Source organism: Scylla paramamosain, chromosome 11 (genome assembly GCF_035594125.1).
Source record: "Scylla paramamosain isolate STU-SP2022 chromosome 11, ASM3559412v1, whole genome shotgun sequence".
Lineage (NCBI taxonomy): Eukaryota > Metazoa > Arthropoda > Malacostraca > Decapoda > Portunidae > Scylla > Scylla paramamosain.
In genome coordinates, this window is record NC_087161.1 from 14,106,146 (window position 1) to 14,128,719 (window position 22,574).

The 22,574-nt window shown below is 40.2% G+C and overlaps 1 protein-coding gene and 1 long non-coding RNA gene across 2 annotated transcripts in view; one reads left to right on the forward strand and one right to left on the reverse strand.

Annotated features, from left to right (window-relative positions):
- LOC135104976 (uncharacterized) overlaps window positions 1–22,574 on the reverse strand; it is a 102,626-nt gene that overhangs the window by 39,141 nt on the left and 40,911 nt on the right. The window lies entirely within an intron of this gene.
- On the forward strand, window positions 18,842–21,640 carry LOC135104672 (uncharacterized). Its single transcript, XM_064012202.1, has 3 exons — window positions 18,842–19,415; window positions 19,858–20,018; window positions 20,436–21,640. The coding sequence occupies exons 1-3, from the start codon at window positions 18,941–18,943 to the stop codon at window positions 21,390–21,392; spliced, it is 1,593 nt and encodes a 530-aa protein (XP_063868272.1). The 5' UTR covers window positions 18,842–18,940; the 3' UTR covers window positions 21,393–21,640.

Genomic DNA, 22,574 nt, shown 5'->3' on the forward strand with positions numbered 1-22,574 from the left:
AGAATTTCAAGAGGTATCTCTTGAATTCTTTGCACTGTGGACGTGCTCTCCCTTCCTACCGTGTCGTGAAATGAAAACAAACAGAGGCACAAAGCATTACTTTTCCCAGGTGGTCTGTTGATGCAGTTATGAATAAAGAAGCATAAAATTTAAGTTAAGAGCATGACATAATCCACTTCTCAACTCTCTTTCAAAACAAATACCAACTGGTAAAGTAGAGCAGGAAATCGACTGCTTGCAAATTATGGTGACACACTGAAGGCACGGCTGCAGTAACTCACTTTGCCAGAAACAATTAACGCAGAGCAACATAACGTAGGTCAGGTGTGGGCACAACTGCTGAGCAAGGTCAAGGCCACGCTTCTTAAATTTTCCTGGTCAGGTTCTGGTCAACGGACTTGGCAGCGTCCCGACTCATGGTCCGCCTGACGGTCGCCTGCAATCCGGTGACACACGGCGTCCAGGGAACCATTTGTCACTCCCACAGTCGGCTCAGGTCGGGTTGATGCTGCAATGGAGAACCCCCTTAGGTTTGCGGCACTGCACCGTAAGCCTCCAGCCAACAGCCGTGCAGGGAAGCACATTCATAGCCGCACCTCCCCACCTGCCGCCTTAATGAATATGGCATTACTAACGTCTGGACTGTTACGGCCAGCAATGATCGCAGCCTGACATGCAAGACCCTCATTCTCAACACTCTCCTCCTGGCAGTTACTGATTAACTTATTTGGGAGTTTCTCGCTTTGTTCTGTCATTCAACAACTACAAGGCTACCAACAAAACATTAATGAAATCCTCAGATATTGCAAAATCATTTCATCTTTAGATTTTTCTCTGCATGTTGAATATTTACGTTACGAAATGAACACATTGTACATTTCATTTCAAGATATTTTCTTGTCACTATAATACTGAATAAAAAAAAAAAAAAAAAAAAAAAAAAATATATATATATATATATATATATATATATATATATATATATATATATATATATATATATATATATATATATATATATATATATATATGAGCTCGAGGGTTGTTATAGTATATATATATATATATATATATATATATATATATATATATATATATATATATATATATATATATATATATATATATATATATTTTTTTTTTTTTTTTCTGGGTAACGAGAAACAACACGTTCATAAGGATTTACGTAAATTACAACTGTATATATATATATATATATATATATATATATATATATATATATATATATATATATATATATATATATATATATATATATATATATACTATAACAACCCTCGAGCTCATGGGACTTGGCTCCCTCATCCGCCACTCCTCGAGACGCCCGCAGGTTGGGAATCTCGATCTACCGGTCCACTTACATCGGGGCTTCAGACTCAAGCCTCGGGCACCAAACCCAAGCCACCTCCTGCCTTATGGTCGACACCTCAGGAGTCTACTAGTACACAGCAGAGGATCTACTTCCCTCTCCCGGGAGCTTGGATTCTGGGTCATCTTTCACACAAGCATACCAGAACACTCACAACACTCGTGCACACACATTCACGTCTCCACTCATTACACCTGTGCTACCTTCACGTCGACACGCCACACGTTACACCTGCGCACACCCTCGTTATACAAGTGCTACACTCACGCCACACTCTCACACACACACACACACGCATAGACAACTGCTGAGCCCGTGCCATCACTACAAGTATTTCATACTATATATTGTTAATTTATTGTCCTGCTTCATTCTTGTTCTTTTTTAAATTTTTATTGTTCCTATTCAATATATATATATATATATATATATATATATATATATATATATATATATATATATATATATATATATATATATATATATATATATATATATATATATATATATATATATATATATATATATATATATATATATAAAATCATATAAAATCATATATCGTTGTTGGAGTTCCTAGTGTTTTAAGTTCAAGCATTTTGTGTGTCCGAGCCTGCCATCCTCTAGATTTACTGTCACACGGCTCGTGACAGGAGCACACACACCAAATACACTCAGGGAAACACACTCCTAAGCAACATTTTCACTACACAATACGCACAGCACACACTGCCGAAGAATCTTTACATCCACAAATATGCAGCAGCATAATCAGAAGAAACCAGGATGCCACAATATCGGTGAATTCAACCTCAAACAGTTGACGTGTAGACACGACCACAGGCTGAGGTGTGAAGGATGCCATACACTTGGACACAAATCTCGCCAATCTAGTTACTACAGCGGCTAGGGATGTGGCAGGGAAGATGCTGCCGATGACATTAACCATCTTGTAAATGAAAGAAATATCGATTTGTTGTGTGTTACCGAGACGTGGCTTCGTAATGAAATTCCTGATGAACATTTAACTGTACAACACACAGGTGTGATGGTGGACGTGGAGGAGGAGTCTGCATATATGTAAGCAAGCAACTGAAGGTAAGTGTGATAAAACTACCTACTCCTAAGCAACCCGGTGTCCAGGACTTATGGACGAGTGTACAGTGCAGTAAATTACCAGCTTTTATTATAGGTTGTGTTTAAAGACACCCCAAGGCCACAGCTTCCTCTTCTGAATATGTCCAAGATGTGTTGAAACAAATGTCTGTATGTAAGAAATGGCTTTTTATGTTTATGTGATTTTAATGATGGTTTATTTTCTAAGAAAAACAAAATTGATGGTATTATCAGAAATAGCAGACTCACACCAATGATAAATAAGCTCACTAGGATGACGTCAACCACAGACACAGTGCTGGATGTGATCATCACTAATAAACCAGAAAGTGTTTTGGCCACCTCTGTTGTTCCCGGGCCAGCACCTGATCATGACCTAATTGGCATTACAATAAATATCAAGAAGACGGAGAGAGCATGAACTAAAATCTTTTCGTCACCTTGGTAAATATAACAAGGACGCTTTGTGAGCTACTCATGCCAAAACCCCATCATTTTGATCAAATACTGACCACAGGCCACGTTGATCTACAACTTGATATTTTAATACTAATTTTATGAGTTGTCTGGATGCGTGTACTCCTTTAGTAACTAAGGCAGCAAGCAGACCTGCAGCGCCTTGGCTCACTGAGGGTTTGCGTGTAGCAGTGAGGCAGCGTGACGACACCCGCACCAAGCTGAGGAGAGACAGACACAATATTTGTCTGCAAAAGCAATACGCGAATGAAAAGAAAGAAATAAAGTCTCCTATTGGTGCTGTTAAAATACAATTATCTTAAAAAGTCTAATAAGAGCAAGCAAAATTCATCGGCCATATTAATAAGAGCAAGCAGAATTCATCGTCCATATGGAATGTGATAAAATAATTAGTTCCCAGCAAGAAAAGCAGCTCGAGAAAAACATGAACTTCATAATGACTTTCAAAAAGCAGAATGATTTAATAATTTCTTTGCCAATGTAGGAAAGACAGCATATGACAACGCAGCAGACAGTACAGAACAATTAGTCATCCCCCTGGACCCTTCTCTTTGTAAAGTGCAGTAGTGTGACTGAAAAATTCAGACCCAAGCCAGTAGACACCAACACACTCATATTAACAATAAAAAGTCTTAACCAAACACGTTCTGTGGGCTCAGATGGAATTTTGCTCAAATTTATCAAGGATGCCTCATATTTTATTGCATCTTACCTGCCATGCGTCATAAATGGCTCAAATGTTACCGGAGTATTTCCTCAGGCTTGGAAAAACGCATGTGTCGTTCCTCTGCTAAAGAAAGGTGATTTTAATGATTCAAACAATTATCGTCCTGTTCCTTTTGCGGATGACACAAAGATAGGTAAATTAATCAGGTCAGAATCGGATGCCATCGCCTTGCAGGCAGATTTAGATAGAATGAATGAATGGACGGATAGATGGCAAATGCAATTTAATATCAATAAATGCAAAGTGCTTAGCGTAGGTAGAGGAAACCCACACAATAGGTACACATTAAACAACCAAACTCTGGTAGGTACAGGGTACGAAAAAGATTTAGGAGTTATAATTAGCTCTGAATTCCGTCTAAGAAAACAATGCATAGAGGCCAAAAACAAGGCAAATAGGGTACTAGGATTCATTTCTAGGAGTGTTAAAAGTAGAAGGCCGGAAGTAATATTAAAGTTATACTTGCCGCTGGTCAGACCTCATCTAGACTACGCTGTGCAGTTCTGGTCCCCACATTACAGGAAAGATATAGGTCTATTAGAATCAGTACAAAGGAGAAAGGCTAAAAGGATACAGGGGATGAGGAGTATTCCTTATGAGGCGAGATTGAAGTTGTTAAATTTACATTCTTTAGAGAGACGTAGGTTAAGAGGGGACCTGATAGAAGACTTTAAGTGGTATAAGGGTTATAACAAGGGAGATGTAAGCAAAATTATTAGGATCAGCAACCAGGACAGAACAAGAAATAACGGGTTCAAACTTGAAAAATTTAGGTTTAGGAAGAAGATAGGAAGAAATTGGTTCTCGAATAGAGTGGTAGATGAGTGGAACGGACTCGGTAATCATGTAGTTAGTGCTAGGACATTAGAGAGCTTTAAGAGAAGATTAGACAAGTTTATGGATGGGGATAATAGATGGAAATAGATAGGTATATTTCATACAGGGACTGCCACGTGTAAGCCTGGTCGCTTCTTGCAGCTTCCCTTATTTCTTATGTTCTTTTTTTTTTTTTTACCGGTGCTCTCCAAAATATTTGAAAAAAATTGTATGTCAACAACTTTTGGAATTTTTAGAGGATAACAAATACATTTCTAACAGACAGCATGGCTTTAGACTTCATCTCTCTACTGAGTCTGCGCTAACTATTATAACAGATAATATTTACAATAACATTGACCACAAGATAGTGTCATTGTTGACGCTGTGTGATTTGTCTAAGGCATTCGACAGTGTCAGCCATGATAACCTCCTGGCAAAGTGTTCTCACCTCAACATAGACTCCTTCAACAACTATTAATACAATATGACTCTGTCAGTCAAACTGCAAAGGGCAACACCTGCTAAAGTAAATGTCCATTTCGGTGTCCCTCAAGGCTCCATTCTTGGACCAGTATTGTTCACTATACATGTTAATGACATGGCTAAGTGCACCAGTGACTGTATTTTAGTTCAGTACGCGAATGACACTCAGTTTCTTCTCTAGGTGTGCTACAGCACACCTAGAGAATATCATTAAAGAAGACCAAACCATTCTTGTTAAGGCAAAAGAATATTTTCTCAAGAATGGATTAATGACCAACACTAATATAACACAGTGCATATTTCTCGGTGGCAGACACTTGCTGTCATAGCTGCCTCAAGACACTGTCATTAAATATGATAGTACTTTTTATATAATTTATTTATTTATTTTTTTTTCACTATAATCTTAGTTTTACTATGGCTTATGACAACGTTTTATTAAATTTTACTAAAACTTTATTTATCTGTATTTGCACTTTTATTTCGTGCTTTACCTTTGTCTTACTCTGTGCTCTCTTACTATAAACTTTTATTTGTCCAGTTAAATGTTTACCGATGTTTAGTAATGACATTTTACAATGACTTTTACATGTTGTAATATCAGTCATTAGGGCAATGATGTACACAAAAGAATGAATACAATTTCCCATCCAGCGGTGTAGAGCACAACCATTGAGCTCTCGCAGAGTTTTGAGCTTCAGAGATTTGAATATTAAGCAATTTCTCGATGTGCGTGGTGCTTCTATTGTTGAATTACTGACACCTTCCCTCGTTAGTCGCCTTCTATCAATAATTGACCTCTCTATAAAGAGTTGCATAATGATAAGACCACCATAGATGACAGTGAAGGAAGGAATGTGAAGCAGCACAGAGACGGACAGACATGGACACGTGGGAACACGAGGGAGGCTGCAGGCACATATATTATGTGGGCGATGTGTGAACCGCTGATTGTATAAGCAAAGAGAAATACTTACTTTATTCCACTGTGACTGCTTTTAGCCAAAGGGATTGTTAATACTGCTGCTACTAATAATAATATTAATAACAACAATATACCTCGTAATTATCGAACTTGTACCAAGTCGCAAATTTATGTAACCTCCCTTTTTTATTGCCATTTAATGGCATTCGAGAGTTTACAATACGTCTAAGTCTTCAGTGTCCATAACACTGCTAGCACTACTTGTAGCAGTAGTAGTAGTAGTAGTAGTAGTAGTAAGTACTTATCATCAGCCACTTGGCGTAATGATTGTTACACTGAGTTCATAATATGTCAGTATATCCTGAAATTGCTCAGTTTTTTGTGATGAGACAGAAAACGATCCCTTGTGTAAGATAAACTATAGTATATCTATCCCTGGGTTTGTTAAGCTGAAGCATTACACGTTACGTAGTGGAATTTGAAAATAAAAGGAATTCGAATTGCTACATCAAAACAATGAACACTAATGAAAAGTTAAATGCTAGGAAGATTGGTGCAGAGAAAGATACAGGCGGTGTTTCCAGGCGGTTCCTCCTTTGAAGACCAAGAGATTGATCTCAAAGTGTGAGACCTGCTGGATCACATTTGACAGTCACACACAACATCGTTCATGTTTTCTTTAATGCTAACTCGCTTGAAGAGGGCAGAACAGGCAGGCAGAGCTCACTGCCCTAATGAATGATTGCCTCACAGACACACGCACATTTGAGGACAACAAACACAGAGGCAACACCAGAGGCGCTCACAGCAAAAGGTTCCCACCTCGCCTCGCTGGCAAACTGATTCCTCGACTCGCGTCAACCCAACTCATTTTTCATCGCAAGTCGGCAATTTTCTTTTCGCTGCAAAATTAAATCACTTTCGGAAACTTGGGGCCAAATTTATTCAGGCCGGGGAAAGACTTGGTGGACGCGGTGGAGGAGCAGGCGGCCGACTGGAGCTGGCTGGATCTGGGCCCAAGGTCCACGCCAGCCTCCTCTTCTGCTCCACCTACGAAATTGTTAGCGTCACTTGCAGCCCCTGACAGCCCAAGGAGACGCCACCACACACCCTACGGCAAATACTGCCAGCCCAGGAGCCCTTTAGGAGAGGACTGTGCTTCCTCCATGGCAGTATCCGGCGAATGGTGGGTGGCTCTTGGTCACCATCACCTCGCGTTCACTGTGAGGGGCTGCAAGCGTCCACGCCATTGCCCATTGGATTTAAATGGACCCTGAAGGGGAGAAGGCTATGTATCGTGTATCATCATTGTGGAACGCATCGTGTATCATCATTGTGGAACGCATCGTGTATCATCATTGTGGAACGCATCGTGTATCATCATTGTGGAGCGCATCGTGTATTATCATCATGTATTATCATCGTGTATTATCATCGTGTATTATCATCGTGGAACCCATCGTGTATTATCATCGTGTATTATCATCGTGGGACGCATCGTGTATTATCATCGTGTATTATCATCGTGGGACGCATCGTGTATTATCATCGTGTATTATCATCGTGGGACGCATCGTGTATTATCATCGTGTATTATCATCGTGGGACGCATCGTGTATTATCATCGTGTATTATCATCGTGGGACGCATCGTGTATTATCATCGTGTATTATCATCGTGGGACGCATCGTGTATTATCATCGTGTATTATCATCGTGGAACGCATCGTGTATTATCATCGTGTATTATCATCGTGTATTATCATCGTGTATTATCATCGTGGAACGCATCGTGTATTATCATCGTGCATTATCATCGTGTATTATCATCGTGTATTATCATCGTGGGACGCATCGTGTATTATCATCGTGTATTATCATCGTGGAACCCATCGTGTATTATCATCGTGTATTATCATCGTGGGACGCATCGTGTATTATCATCGTGTATTATCATCGTGGGACGCATCGTGTATTATCATCGTGTATTATCATCGTGGGACGCATCGTGTATTATCATCGTGTATTATCATCGTGTATTATCATCGTGGGACGCATCGTGTATTATCATCGTGTATTATCATCGTGGGTCGCATCGTGTATTATCATCGTGTATTATCATCGTGGGACGCATCGTGTATTATCATCGTGTATTATCATCGTGGAACGCATCGTGTATTATCATCGTGTATTATCATCGTGTATTATCATCGTGTATTATCATCGTGGAACGCATCGTGTATTATCATCGTGCATTATCATCGTGTATTATCATCGTGTATTATCATCGTGGGACGCATCGTGTATTATCATCGTGTATTATCATCGTGGAACCCATCGTGTATTATCATCGTGTATTATCATCGTGGGACGCATCGTGTATTATCATCGTGTATTATCATCGTGGGACGCATCGTGTATTATCATCGTGTATTATCATCGTGGGACGCATCGTGTATTATCATCGTGTAATATCATCGTGTATTATCATCGTGGGACGCATCGTGTATTATCATCGTGTATTATCATCGTGTATTATCATCGTGGGACGCATCGTGTATTATCATCGTGTATTATCATCGTGGGACGCATCGTGTATTATCATCGTGTATTATCATCGTGGAACGCATCGTGTATTATCATCGTGTATTATCATCGTGGAACGCATCGTGTATTATCATCGTGTATTATCATCGTGGAACGCATCGTGTATTATCATCGTGTATTATCATCGTGGAACGCATCGTGTATTATCATCGTGCATTATCATCGTGTATTATCATCGTGTATTATCATCGTGTATTATCATCATGGGACGCATCGTGTATTATCATCGTGTATTATCATCGTGGAACGCAATGTGTATTATCATCGTGTATTATCATCGTGGGACGCATTGCATCATGTAATCATCGTTGTATCATCGCTTTCCTTACACTAACACAACACAAAACAACACAACACACGGAAGAGAACCTTTTTGGGGAGAAAGGAACTTCTTTCATCACACACAACACAACACAACACAACGCAACACACACACGGAAGAGGACCTCTTTGGGGAGAGAGGATCATCTTTCATCACACACAACACAACACAACACAACACAACACACAACACAAACACAACACAACACACACACGGAAGAGGACCTCTTTGGGGAGAGAGGATCATCTTTCATCACACACAACACAACACAACACAACACAACACAACACACACACGGAAGAGGACCTCTTTGGGGAGAGAGGATCATCTTTCATCACACACAACACAACACAACACAACACAACACAACACACACACGGAAGAGGACCTCTTTGGGGAGAGAGGATCATCTTTCATCACACACAACACAACACAACACAACACACACACGGAAGAGGACCTCTTTGGGGAGAGAGGATCATCTTTCATCACACACAACACAACACAACACAACACAACACAACACACACACACGGAAGAGGACCTCTTTGGGGAGAGAGGATCATCTTTCATCACACACAACACAACACAAACACAAACACAACACAACACAAACACAAACACAACACAACACAAACACACAAACACACACACACACACACACACACACACACACACACACACACACACACACATATAATATTATCTAATAAAATAACATGATAATTACAAACACAGCAACAATAGTGAGTGATCATGACAATATGTAATGCTACAAAGGGTTCCTGACTGCAGTGACTCAAATTCCATTCACATTGTGTCACTCGCCTGTAGCTCAGCAAAATAATCTTTCAAGACATCACTGCCATCAGCGGAATCACTGTTGAAGAGAAACTGATTCCGTGTTCGTTTCAGTGCCACAGTAACCTCTCCATGGTGAAAGTAGCCTTTGAAGTTACCTCCTGCAGATGCTTTCTCACTTCAGTCACAAAGAGCAATTCATACGTTTGTCAGGAAATGCAGAGTTCAGACCATCCAACAGTCTATATTATCACGGCTCCTGACTTGTAGTCCCTTAGTAGCACTGCTGTCACCGCTTGCGGGGGAGGAAGTGAAAGAGTGAAGATGAGAAGGTGAAGGAGGGAAGATGAGAGGATAGAGGAGGCGGGGAAGGAAGGGGAGGAAGTGAAGGAGTGAAGATGAGAAGGAAGAAGTGAAGGAGTGAAGATGAGAGGGAAGAGGAGGAGCAGGTGGGAGAGTGAGTCGTGAGGGTGTTTACACTAAAAGCTGATGACCTATGGTTAGTGCCATAATGAAACCCTTGTGGTGGTCAGGTGTTGTGGTGCTCGCCACACTCCTAACGGGAGAAGGGTGGTCGCCACCAACACACACAGACCTGTGTTCTGCACCCGTCGCCCACGCTCATTCACAAAGCCCCAATATGTGTCACGATCCCTGTTATCTTTCCAAGAAAGTGGACGGCACACTGATCCCAGAAAGTTCTAAAGGTGTGGATTTTTAAAGGCCTCGAGTACCTAGCCGACCTATCAGAAATCGCCAGCTATCAAACCCTCTCACAAACCCTCACCTCGGCACAGCACGCCAGAAATCACCTCACTGCCTCATCAATGTTGGGGAGGAAAACACAGTTATTCTATTATAATAACAGGATATACTAATAATAATGTTAACTCACAAACAAATTGAGGTAGTACACATTAAAGGATATTAGGGAACAAATTTCTAGCCTAGACCAACACAGGATAAATCCCACTCACTCACTCACCATAGATTCCCCCTTTTACTGAGGCTCTTATATCGCCTCCCTTATTGCTCAGAGGCTATGCACATCAATACCTGACATTCCCGTCACTTCTCAAACCACTAAAACCCTTTTACTCCTTCAAAGACCGCTGAAATATTTTCCCCAGCTGCGGGAATTTCCCCAGACGCTGTCACCGCGTCCCCAAATAACAATTCCCGTATTTTACCTCCTCAAACCTCACAAGACATCACCAACATCACCATAGATCACCTGTAACACCACAACACCTTCCCCAAGGACACCAATAACACCACAACACCACCGCGGTCCCAACCACAAAATGGCTGCCTCTCACCCCGACACTGTCCCCTCAGGACACCATCCCCTCAGCGTTACATAACCAACACAACTCACCAGCCACATTGCAGCGGACAAGAGCTCTTGGTACTACAACAGACTCACCAGCCTGATCCTGGATATCAAGGTTATACCGCCACATCACTAATATACGTAAGTGTACAATACATTAAGTGTGCAGTAGACAGAGCGTGATGACATTTGTAATGAGCAGCTCAAACTGATGCTACAAAAGTGACGGTACAACAAAACAACATACTTATGGTGTTGAGTGTTTTATTTAATTATAGACGTGATCGGACTCAGAATAAACTGTACCGTGTGCAGCACTGAGGGTTCATTACACCTGTCACACCGAGCAGCGCCATCAGGCTGCCACAATTGCCGTCACCGTCACGTTTCGTACCTGTGTCCACAGTTGCACAGCAGGGTAAATACAAAATCACGTCCGTTTCTTTCTGGTAAATAAAACTTCCAGACAGCTATCCGCTCTTCTTCAGTGACATTCAGCTGTCCCCCTCTTCTAATTAATTAACTAATTAATTAAAATTAATAAAACTGAAGAAACTACTAACAACAACACCAACAACAACAACAACAACAAATAATAATAATAATAATAATAATAATAATAATAATAATAATAATAATAATAATAATAATGTATTCCCTGGTATCTATATAGGCCCACCATTCTCTCTTGCATTCTCTCCACAGGCCAATTAAAGCATCACAACACAAACATGTACTATCCAGGCAACTCTCTCAAAACACCAATACTTTTCACCTCGTCATTTCTTATTCTATCGATCCCACCACGTTACTCCACACACACACACACACACACACACACTCCTCCAACACTTGGTTTCCAGCACACTTAACAGTTTCTTCTCCGCTACTCCCGTGTTCCATGTTTCAGCACCACACAGCACAGCGGATACCACTATTCCCACATATAACTCTCTCTCTCTCTCTCTCTGTACACTCACACCCAGTGTCCTTTGCTTGAGGATCTTTCGTAGTCCATCAAGAACTTTTCCTGCTTCTTTCACTCCGCACTTCACCTCTGTCTCAACTCTTGTGTCCACTGTGACCTGATCCCAAGTACTTGAAACAATCCACCTCTTCCACCTCCTCTCCATTTACTCTTGCATGCCTCCCTCCACTCACTCCACCACCCACTCTCACACACACGCCCTGCCATATACACAGAAACGCTTCCCTCCTTCCAACAAGCTGTCTCCAACTCTACAAACTTTGAAAACGTCCCATACTTTTCTTACCAGTCCTATCACACACTTTCCCCAAGTCCTTCACCGCCAAAAAGCTGCACTTCCTTCCCTTTCCAAAAGACATTCCACACTCCTGCCTAACTGTAAAAACCTGATCTACACATCCTCTTCCCTTTCTACAGCTTCACTCCTTCCTTGCCAGTCATAATCCCGTACCTTACGTGTGTAGTCAACTCGTCAATTGTAACAGGAATGTTCCCTGAATCCTGGAAACACGCCATTGTAGTTCCTACTTTCAAGACATGAGATGTTATGGAACCAAAAAAAAATATCATCCAATATCTCTTCTACCAATTATCTCTAAGGTTCTTGAGAAAGTTATTGGTGGTCAGCTCATCTCATACCTCGAGCACAATGATCTGCTTAGTAAGACACAACACGGGTTCAGACCTAAGCTCTCTACAGAAATCGTTCTTCTTACTTTGTGTAATTCACTGTTTGAAACTATTGACAGGAAAAGAAATATCTCATTAGTAACGCTGTGTGACTTGTCTAAAGCATTTGACAGCGCAAATCATAAAATGTTAAGGAAATTCAGAATGTTGCGAATCGATTCCTTTTGGTTCCACAGCTACCTTCTCAATAGAACACAATCAGTCAGAATATGCAAACATGTCTCTAAGAAAATTGACGTTGCTTATGGTGTTCTGCAAGGGTCAGTCCTCGGTCTACTATTGTTTTCAATATTCGTGAATGACCTCTCGCAGCACATCCCCGACTGTTTGGTCATACAGTACGCTGATGACACGCAGCTCATTCACAAAGGAGAAATTATCGGCATTTACGAACTCGTTCACAGGGGAGAGGTAGCTCTATCTCAAGCTAAGGGATATTTTCATTGAAATGGATTAATGCTAAACACTACAAAGACATAATGTGTGTTTGTCGACAGCAAAGGTCTCGTATCTCAGATTCCACCCAACACTTGCTTACAAGTTGCTGACACTAAGATGCTCCCCAGCTGCTCCCTGAAAAACTTGGGTGTTTACTTTGACTCTCATATAACTTTTAATACTCATGTAAATAAGATGAGTAAGAAAATTTTCAGCACCATATTACATATTAATAGAAGCAAGGATTGTTTTAACAGGAGAGCAATAATTACTCTCGTGCAAACACTAGTACTAAGCATCATCAACTATGGAATAAGGATATGGGGAACAACAAATATCACTTTTACACAACAAACTCAAAAGCTTCAAAACTTTGCTGCAAAAGTTACATTAAGCAGCGGTGCCAAATTTGACCACACCGCACCTTTTCTGAGAGAACTTGGCTGGTTGAAAGACATTGTTACCTACAATATTATCCATGGCAATATCCCTAACCACTTATTCTGCCTGCCGAGAGTGAGTGATGTCTGTACTGCCCCCACTAGACAACAACATAATGTGTATGAGCCTAACACCAACACCTGTACTGGAGCGAGGTCTCTACTGGTTGATGGACCAAAATTCTGGAGCTGCCTTCCTCCTTCTATAAGGAATGCACCGTCCATACGAACGTATAAAAAAAAAAAAATACTGTTCACTTATCTTTTCAACAAACAATTCACTGTACAAATCACCAGCACGCCTTTCTTACATGTAATTCTCTATTCTATACTGTCTCATTTATAGTTTCACACTTTTTATCTATCGTTTTACTTTCATTTTATTCATTTAACTACTGTCTCATTTGTAATTTTACTCTCTTTTATCTATCGTTTTACTTTCATTTTGTTCGTTTAACTGTTGTGTCATTTATAATTTTGCACTCTTTTATCTGTTGTTTTACTTATAATTTTAATCACATTAATAACATGCACCACTTGTAATAATAATAATAATAATAATAATAATAATAATAATAATAATAATAATAATAATAATACGAAGAAGAAGAAGAGAAGAGAAGAGAAGAGAAGAGAATAGAAGAGTAGGGGTATTAGACGAAGAGGAGAAAGTGAAGAAGAAATAGTAGTAGTAGCAGTAGTAGTAGTAGTAATTGTTGTTGGTTTGGTTGTTGTTGTTGTTGTTGTTGTTGTTGTTGTTGTTGTTTTTGTATTAGTAGAGAGAGAGAGAGAGAGAGAGAGAGAGAGAGAGAGAGAGAGAGAGTGAGAGAGAGAGAGAGAGAGAGAGAAAGAGAGAGAGAGAGATTCATCATGAAAAAAAAAAAAAAACAGGAGGAGGAGGAGGAGGCGGAGAGAAAAAAAAAACATGTACGAAAGAGAGAGAGAGAGAGAGAGAGAGAGAGAGAGAGAGAGAGAGAGAGAGAGAGAGAGAGAGAGAGAGAGAGAGAGAGAGAGAGAATTACTATTACAACTACAACTTCTACTATTAATTGCTATTATTATTACATATAACTATCTTACACAGCAACAGCAGCAGCAGTAGTAGTAGTAGTCGTTTTTGTTGTTGTTGTTGTTGTTGCTGCTGCTGCTGTATAAAAAGACTATTTGGCAACTAGTACTATTACCATCACCACCACCACCACCACCACCACCACTACTATTATTACTGCTTTCAGTGTTTTATCTGTCACCTTTAAGATCACTACTATTATCACTACTACTACTATTACTACTACTACTACTACTACTACTACTACTACTACTACTACTATATAATTTATCGATTGTGTCAGTGGTTGTGGTGGTGATTGTGGTAGAGGAAGTGGTGGTGATGGTTGTGATTGTGAATGGTGGAAAAATTATTATCATTATTATTATTATCATTATTATTATTAGTAGTAGTAGTACCATTATTAACACACACACACACACACACACACACACACATAATGAAGTGCCGCCAAACATAGGAAATAGACACTTTTTAACACCAGGAATTACTTTTACATTAACATTTACATTTGTAAAGTAAAGCTATTCTTAGTTAACAGATGCCAACTAAAACATTACCAAATATAGAGATTCCATACTTAACTGCACATTACACTTATATCTCGCCATTTAACTGCGTTCTCGGCATTAGAATTCACTTAAAGGAAGATTTACTATCACCTATGTGCGTAGCGGGGCTGTGGTGTTGATGGTGGTGGTGGAAATTAGAGACGTCGCAGTGAGGCTGGTAAATACCTATCAGCGCCAGCATTTTTAATTGTCTCCGATTTCCTGGGGCAAAGGGGTGTCTTAGCTAAATTTGAAATCGATGTGCAGGAAAAGTACAGCATGAATTGCTGCACAAGTGTATCTAAAATTAAAAACATAACCGTTAATATTAATATTCATACTTACAGGTGTATGATAAGGCTTTGTTAATTGAATTATAAGTTAAAACTAGAAATAGTTAATGATTTTTTTTTAAGTAAGTATGAACAGTAAAAATAAAAAAAAATGTTGATTTCGGCTTGTGCATTTTATCTGGGAATGTTGAAAAATATCAGATATCACTGACACGTCCTGTATATGAAAGTAATCAGTGAAATAAAAAAAAAAAGAACAGCACCGCTGGCGGACGTACGACGTACTTATCTTTATCATGATTCTTCAGTTAAAGAAAGCGCCGCGCGCCGTTAATAGAATCTTGATCTTGATCTTGATGGTACAGGTGGCACAGGATCACTCCTGAGCCAGGCCTCTACTCCTGTAGAAAGGGGGAAAAAAAAAGGAGAAACGAACAGCATCCTCTATCCTAATTGTTCATACACCTGGCACGCCACATTCTCTCCAGAAACTCTTTCACCGCCTCAATCATCCTTTCGTTGGCCTCTCTACCCAGTCCCAGCAACAACACCATCCATTCCTTTCCTGTCTTCTCCACTCTTTCATTCCTATCATGCCCTAACTCAGTCAGTATCACTTGCATCATCTCATTCCTGTCTCTGGCATACTGCACACACTCCAGCACCACATGTTCCACCGTCTCATCCTCTCCCATGTCACACATCTGGCACACTTTGCTGCGGGACTCAGACCACCTGTAACTCCTTGCATTCACATCCATACACTGTGCCCTCGCTCGGAAGAGAAGATCACCGCCCAGGCTTCCATCATACCACCTTTCATACCTCGGGGCCTCTTTCTCCTTGTACCATTCCAGGGTCTTCTTTCTTTCCATCTCATTCTTCCATTCATTCAGTCCCACACATTTCACTTCTTTGTCTATCTCATTCTTCCATTTTCTCACATCCCATTCGGCTCCCACTCTTCCTCCTCTTGTTACCACCCATTCACGCTCATTTTGATTCCTCCCAGCCATTCTTATCGCCCACACAACTTGCAATCCATTCCTGTCTGTCATTCTCATGCATCTCTTCCTCCATTTGCTTCCACTTTCATTCCACAGGTACACCTTCCTTGCTATTCTTGCATCATCCATTCTCTCAAGCCTAATCTTGTACCTAAGTGTGGCTTTTGTCAGTCTTTCTCTGAAGGTGCTCCATCCCATGTCACCTCTCAAGGCTTCAACTGCTGTGCACCTCGGTGCACTCAGTGCCATCCTTGCTACTTTGTTCTGGCCCACTTCTAACTTATCAATTTCACTTTCATTCCATGCAATCACATCCATACCATACATTATACATGGCACAGCCACACTCTTCCACACTTCTCTCAACACATCATACTTACTTGCTCTCATCCTTGCCGCGCTTCCCAATCGACCTACCCACTGGTTTAGCATACTTATCTTTTCATTCTTTGCCTTTGCACACCCACTAGGACTCATCCACATCCCTAAGTACTTGTATTCTTGCACCTGTCTCAACTCATTCTCTCCAAGTCTCCATACCACATTACTTTCATCCTCTGATCTATTCACAATCATTACTTTGCTTTTCTCACTGCTAAACCTTACTCCAAAGTCTTTACCATAGCCATCCACTACATCCAACAAACTTTGAAGCTCATCTGCCGATTCACTCATAACAACTACATCATCTGCATAAAGGAGCACACATACTTTATCATTCCCCACACTTACCCCTACATTCATTCTTCTCATCCTGGCTGCTAGCTCCTCTGTATACAGGCTAAAAAGGGTTGGTGACAATATACAGCCCTGCCTAACTCCTCTCTCACTCTTCACCCAGTCTGTTTCTATGTCTCCTAGCCTGTATCTAGCTCTTGTGTCCACATACATACTTTGCACTACGTTAACTATCTTTGCACTCAATCCAATCTTTTCTAAGACTCTACCTAACATTTCTCTGTTCACTCTATCATAAGCTTTCTCTATATCCAAAAAACCTAGGTACAATTTACCCCCATCCTTCTTTTTCTTCTCAATCATTTCATTCACCACAAACATATTGTCCTCAGCTCTCCTGTCCCTACGAAAACCATTCTGTTCTTCACCCAGCACTCCAGCTCTCTCAATCCATTTACACAGTCTCTCATTCAACACTGCACTGAAAACTTTACCTACTGTATTCACTAATGCAATTGGCCTGTAGTTCTTCAGCTCATTCTTACTCTTAAATCCTCCCTTATGTAACAGACACACTCGGCTCTCATTCCACTTTCTTGGCACTCTCTCTTCATCCCACACTCGGTTGAATAACTCAGTCATTCTGTCTATCACTACCTCCCCACCATTCTTGTAGAACTCATAGGGTATATCATCTGGACCTGCTGCCTTGCCATTCTTCTGCCTTCTCACACACCTCTCCACTTCATCCCTACTGATTCTTTCATCCAGTTCATCTGCATTCTTCCTTTCCAGTGTTACACATTCTTCTCTCACACTAAACATCTCACCTACCCCACCTACTTCTTCCCAGAACCCTTTGATTGCCTCCCTGATTCCATCCTTCTCTGTTATAACTACACCCTCCACTTTTAGACTCTCCACACCAACACTGCCTGACATATTCTCACCTCTCATGAACTTGTACCATTCACGGCCACCTTCCATACCTTTCTCCCTTAAAGATTGAATCACGCTCCTTTCACTCTTCACTTTAGCATTCATTATCATTCGTCTCGTCAACCGCTGCTGCTTCACATACGCTGCCCATGCATTCAGATACTCATTCTCTGCCTCATCGCTTTCATGCCTCTTTTTCCTCAGCCATCTACACTGTCTACTCATTCTCTTTCGCTCCTTCCTAGCCGCTCTGATTTCATCATTCCACCATGGTTTACATACATTCTTTCTTCTACCTACTCTCACAAACCCTATCTGGTTCTCAGCAGCACCCCTCACGTCCTCAACCAGTTTCTCATTCAGATGCTCCACGTCATGCACACTTTCATCGTCCCAGCTTCTCTCACTCAGATCAACCTGAAAGTTCTCCCACCCTACATCTCTCAGTCTCCACTTCTTTCTCTTACTTGCCACTTTCACTTCATTCCCACCCTGCATCAAGCACTCCACAACCAGCATGTTGTGATCGGACACAATATCAACCAAACCATCCTCATCTATCCACATGTGCGACACAATTTCACGCATTCTTCCATTCACCAACATGTAGTCAATTGCCGATTCCTGTTCTCTTGCACTCCAAGTCACACGCCCCTCTGCCAAAGTAACGTTCAGATTTTCCAGCTCATGATTCTTCAGTTAAAGAAAGCGCCGCGCGCCGTTAATAGAAAGGAGTGTAAAGTGTAAACAGTAGCCTCTCAGTTCTGCCGATACAAAGGCCTGACTCAGAAGAAATACTGGGTCAACCTGTACCATCAAGATCAAGCTGGAGCCTGGAAGCTACAAGTATGCCGAATTTTACGTGTGCCGTAGCAGACTGCACATCAGACTCAAGAAAAGGGAAGAGAAAGACAGACCAAGTAACTGAAGATGTCAAACGATTTGTGAGATTTCCAAGTGCAAAAAAGGAACCTAAAAGGAGGAAGATGTGGGAGGAGAGGTGCAGGCGTGCAGGTGGATGGAAGGCAACACAGAATCACGCTGTATGCTCCTTACACTTTTTGGACTGGAACAATGGACCATCACCTGAACATTCAGACCCAACTTTATTCGCTTATAATGGGTGGGGAAGAAACCATCATGCAGTTATTAATAGGAAGGCAAACAGTCTCCAGTGCCAAGGGCAAGATGTCATTGCAGCACCTAACGCCTCAACATCCACACAGTGCAACACTGAAACACAGTTTCCTCAAGAAGAGGTGCTACCCCTGAATGTCCAAGACTGGGGGGAGGTAGAAGTATGCACTGCCACAGAAGATTCAGGTGGGTTACATTTGAGTTATTTTATTTTTAAGATTGTCAAGTTAAGGTTAGGTTGTTGTTTTTTTTCTTTTAGTTAAAAAAGAAAAAAGTTTCAGAGAGAAAACAATTCTTTAACATTGTCTCCTAAATGAAATTTCACTACTTGAGATGTGTGATCCTAAACTTAGAACAGTGGCTAGTGTTATCTACATATTACCCAAATGCTTAGGTAATCACTCAAATATTCACATGACACCTGATCCATGACTGTGTCAGCACTAAAAGATATTTATTATTTATTAGGCTATGCCTGTACTTTGCAACAGCTAACTATATGATCAAGTAAAACTAAATATTATGGTAGTTTTTTTTATTATTTGATTATTTATTTATGTATTTTATTTTTTTTTACTTCATGCTTGATCACACATGTGATTAATACTTATATTCATATCTTCTAAAGATACTACACTTCCTGATGAGAGCTGCAATGTTTTGGGTGACCACACATATGGAGCTTATACCCATAATGAAACTGTTGCAGAGCCAGTAGATGTAGAGGTGCAGACTGACCAGTTTACAACACTTGAGAAAGCTTCACAAACTTATGAGGAAGTACATGAGGTGAGCAAACTATACTTATGCTACATACTCTTATTATTCTTTTATCTTTTTTTCCATCATATTATCGTCATATTATTAGCATGATTTCCCTACCCATCATAATCATGTGTTATTAAGAGAGAGAGAGAGAGAGAGAGAGAGAGAGAGAGAGAGAGAGAGAGAGAGAGAGTGTGTGTGTGTGAGGCCGGAGTGACTTGGGTTGAACGAAGGAAAGGCCGGAGTGACTGTGGCCGGAATGACGAGGGGGCCGGAGTGACTGGTTCCTAAAGGAATAGTAGGTAACGATGTACCACCAAGTACATGTGTGCATAGTTTTCCCATACCCTACTACAAATATGGCAGGAACTACATTTTTTAAAAGTTTTACATGCAATAATATGCCCTCCACACTAATATATTTCTTATTTCTTATTTCAGTGGGAACGTAACAATGTTGTAGAAGACGGAGCATTACGCAACGCCTTTATTCAGAAAATTCTGAGGAGTAGTGAGAGTATTAAAAGATATACAGGCATGGAAGAAAAGGATTTCTTTTATTTGTTTAATTTGATAAAAGATAATGTGACTGACATACATTATTGGAGAGGGCCAAATAGTGTCAAGAATGAGAATACACCACCAGGCATTACTAAAGGACATACAAAAAGGAAGTTGTCACAGTTACATGAATATTTAATAACCCTAGTACATATTAGAACAGGATTTGATCTCAGTACTTTAGCAGATCTTTGGGAAGTAGCACGAAGTGTTGCAAGTAGTATCATTATAACTTGGATTAACATACTTTATTTAGTTCTCAAGGACTGGCTTATATGGCCAACTGCAGCACAGGTGCGTGCAAGTTTGCCAAAAGATTTTCCAGAAGAATATTCTGACACACGAACCATCCTAGATTGCACTGAGATATTCACGGTCAAGCCAGCAAATCCTTCAGCTCAGGCTGCCACATATTCCCAATATAAGCATCACAATACACTAAAATTACTCATTGGAATTACTCCCACAGGGCTAATAACATTTGTATCAAGTGTGTATGGAGGTAATACATCAGACCGTTATACTGCAGAAGCAGAGTTCATTGATAAAGTTGAGCCAGGTGATGCCATAATGGTGGATAGGGGCTTCAATATTGGTGATCTCATACTCCAGCGTGGTGCAAAACTACACATCCCACCATTTACGAGGAAGGAAGCCAGTAAAGGCAGGATGCTCACACAAAGTGAAATTGCAAAAACACGAAGTATAGCAACATTGCGCATACATGTTGAGCGAGCCATTGGAAGAATGAAGACATTTAAACTATTAGGACAGACACTTCACCAAAGGATGTGGCCCCTCGTGGATCACATTGTAGTAATAGTTGCAGTATTATGAAATATGATGCCACCACTAGTGTAGATTTGACAGAGCACACAATCTAAAGCAACTTATGTAAAGCTTATTATAATCTAAAGCTTATTTTTATGGGTAGTTATGTAAATAAAATTTGGGTGTTAGGGATCTCTGTAAGAACATCTCTACTCCAACACTTTCAACCATGTATTATCACCTTTGTAATATTAAAGGATATGTAAAGATAGTTCTTTCTTATAATTATTTATTAATAAACGTGTCTGAATCATTGTGGTATGGTAAATAATTTCTGAAAATCAAGAACACAGACTTTATTCCTGAAAAGAAATTTACAATATATTATATACAAACAATACAAATGAAAGTAACATTAAGAAAAAAAAAAACTTACACATTATAAACAAATAACAAACTGTACAAATAACTATATACAAAACTTACACATTATAAGCAAATAACAAACTGTACAAATAACTATATACAAAACAACCACACCAGTCAGAAACAAATATGCAGTCATTATGAAGACCTCTTAAATATTACTTGCCTCTGGAGTTTCTTTTGAGTTCAGGAGATTTGGCAAGACATATTTATAATAAAAATCCATGGCAATTTCTGCACTGCTATCAAAGAGACTTTTATCAAAATAAATCCTCTGCACTGTTAAATGCGGACTTTTTTGTATGAACATTACAAAATCACACCACTCCATCTCAGCAACACCTAAATGGGCTTGGATTTGTGTGTACCAAGGAGAGGAATTTTTTAGTACAATGCTGTTCTTTTCCCCAAGGGTTACATGGTAGGTATTAGATATAGCTATTTCCCTCCCAGTATGCAATCTGTATTTATGGGGGCACTTTATTTCTAATAACCCCTTGCCACAACATTTACAACTGACAATGCCATCAGGAGTTGCTCGGAATAGTGGATTGTCTTTATTTATAAAAAGTCCACACCCTACAAATTTAAATTGTTTGTGTTTCTTTCTCATTTCTTTTATGTAAAGCTTCTTTGCTATGGGCTCTGTTTCCTTACCATATTTGGTACTCAAATTACCTTGAAAGCCTGAGAGTCCCATTATTTCATTTACTATGTAATTGTTACTTTCACTGCCCCTGTAGTGTACTGCCTTATGGAAAGTTGTTGATGTCAAGGCACCAACTCTCTGATCTTTCCACATACGTGATTTGTACTGGGCAT

What these genes read in the sequence shown, in the direction of transcription:
- LOC135104672 (XM_064012202.1), top strand. Translation starts at nt 18,941, where the DNA reads ATGCCGAATTTTACGTGTGCCGTAGCAGACTGCACATCAGACTCAAGA. An exon ending in CACTGCCACAGAAGATTCAG is followed by an intron (nt 19,416 to 19,857) that starts GTGGGTTACATT and finishes TATCTTCTAAAG; the next exon opens with ATACTACACTTCCTGATGAG. An exon ending in CTTATGAGGAAGTACATGAG is followed by an intron (nt 20,019 to 20,435) that starts GTGAGCAAACTA and finishes TTCTTATTTCAG; the next exon opens with TGGGAACGTAACAATGTTGT.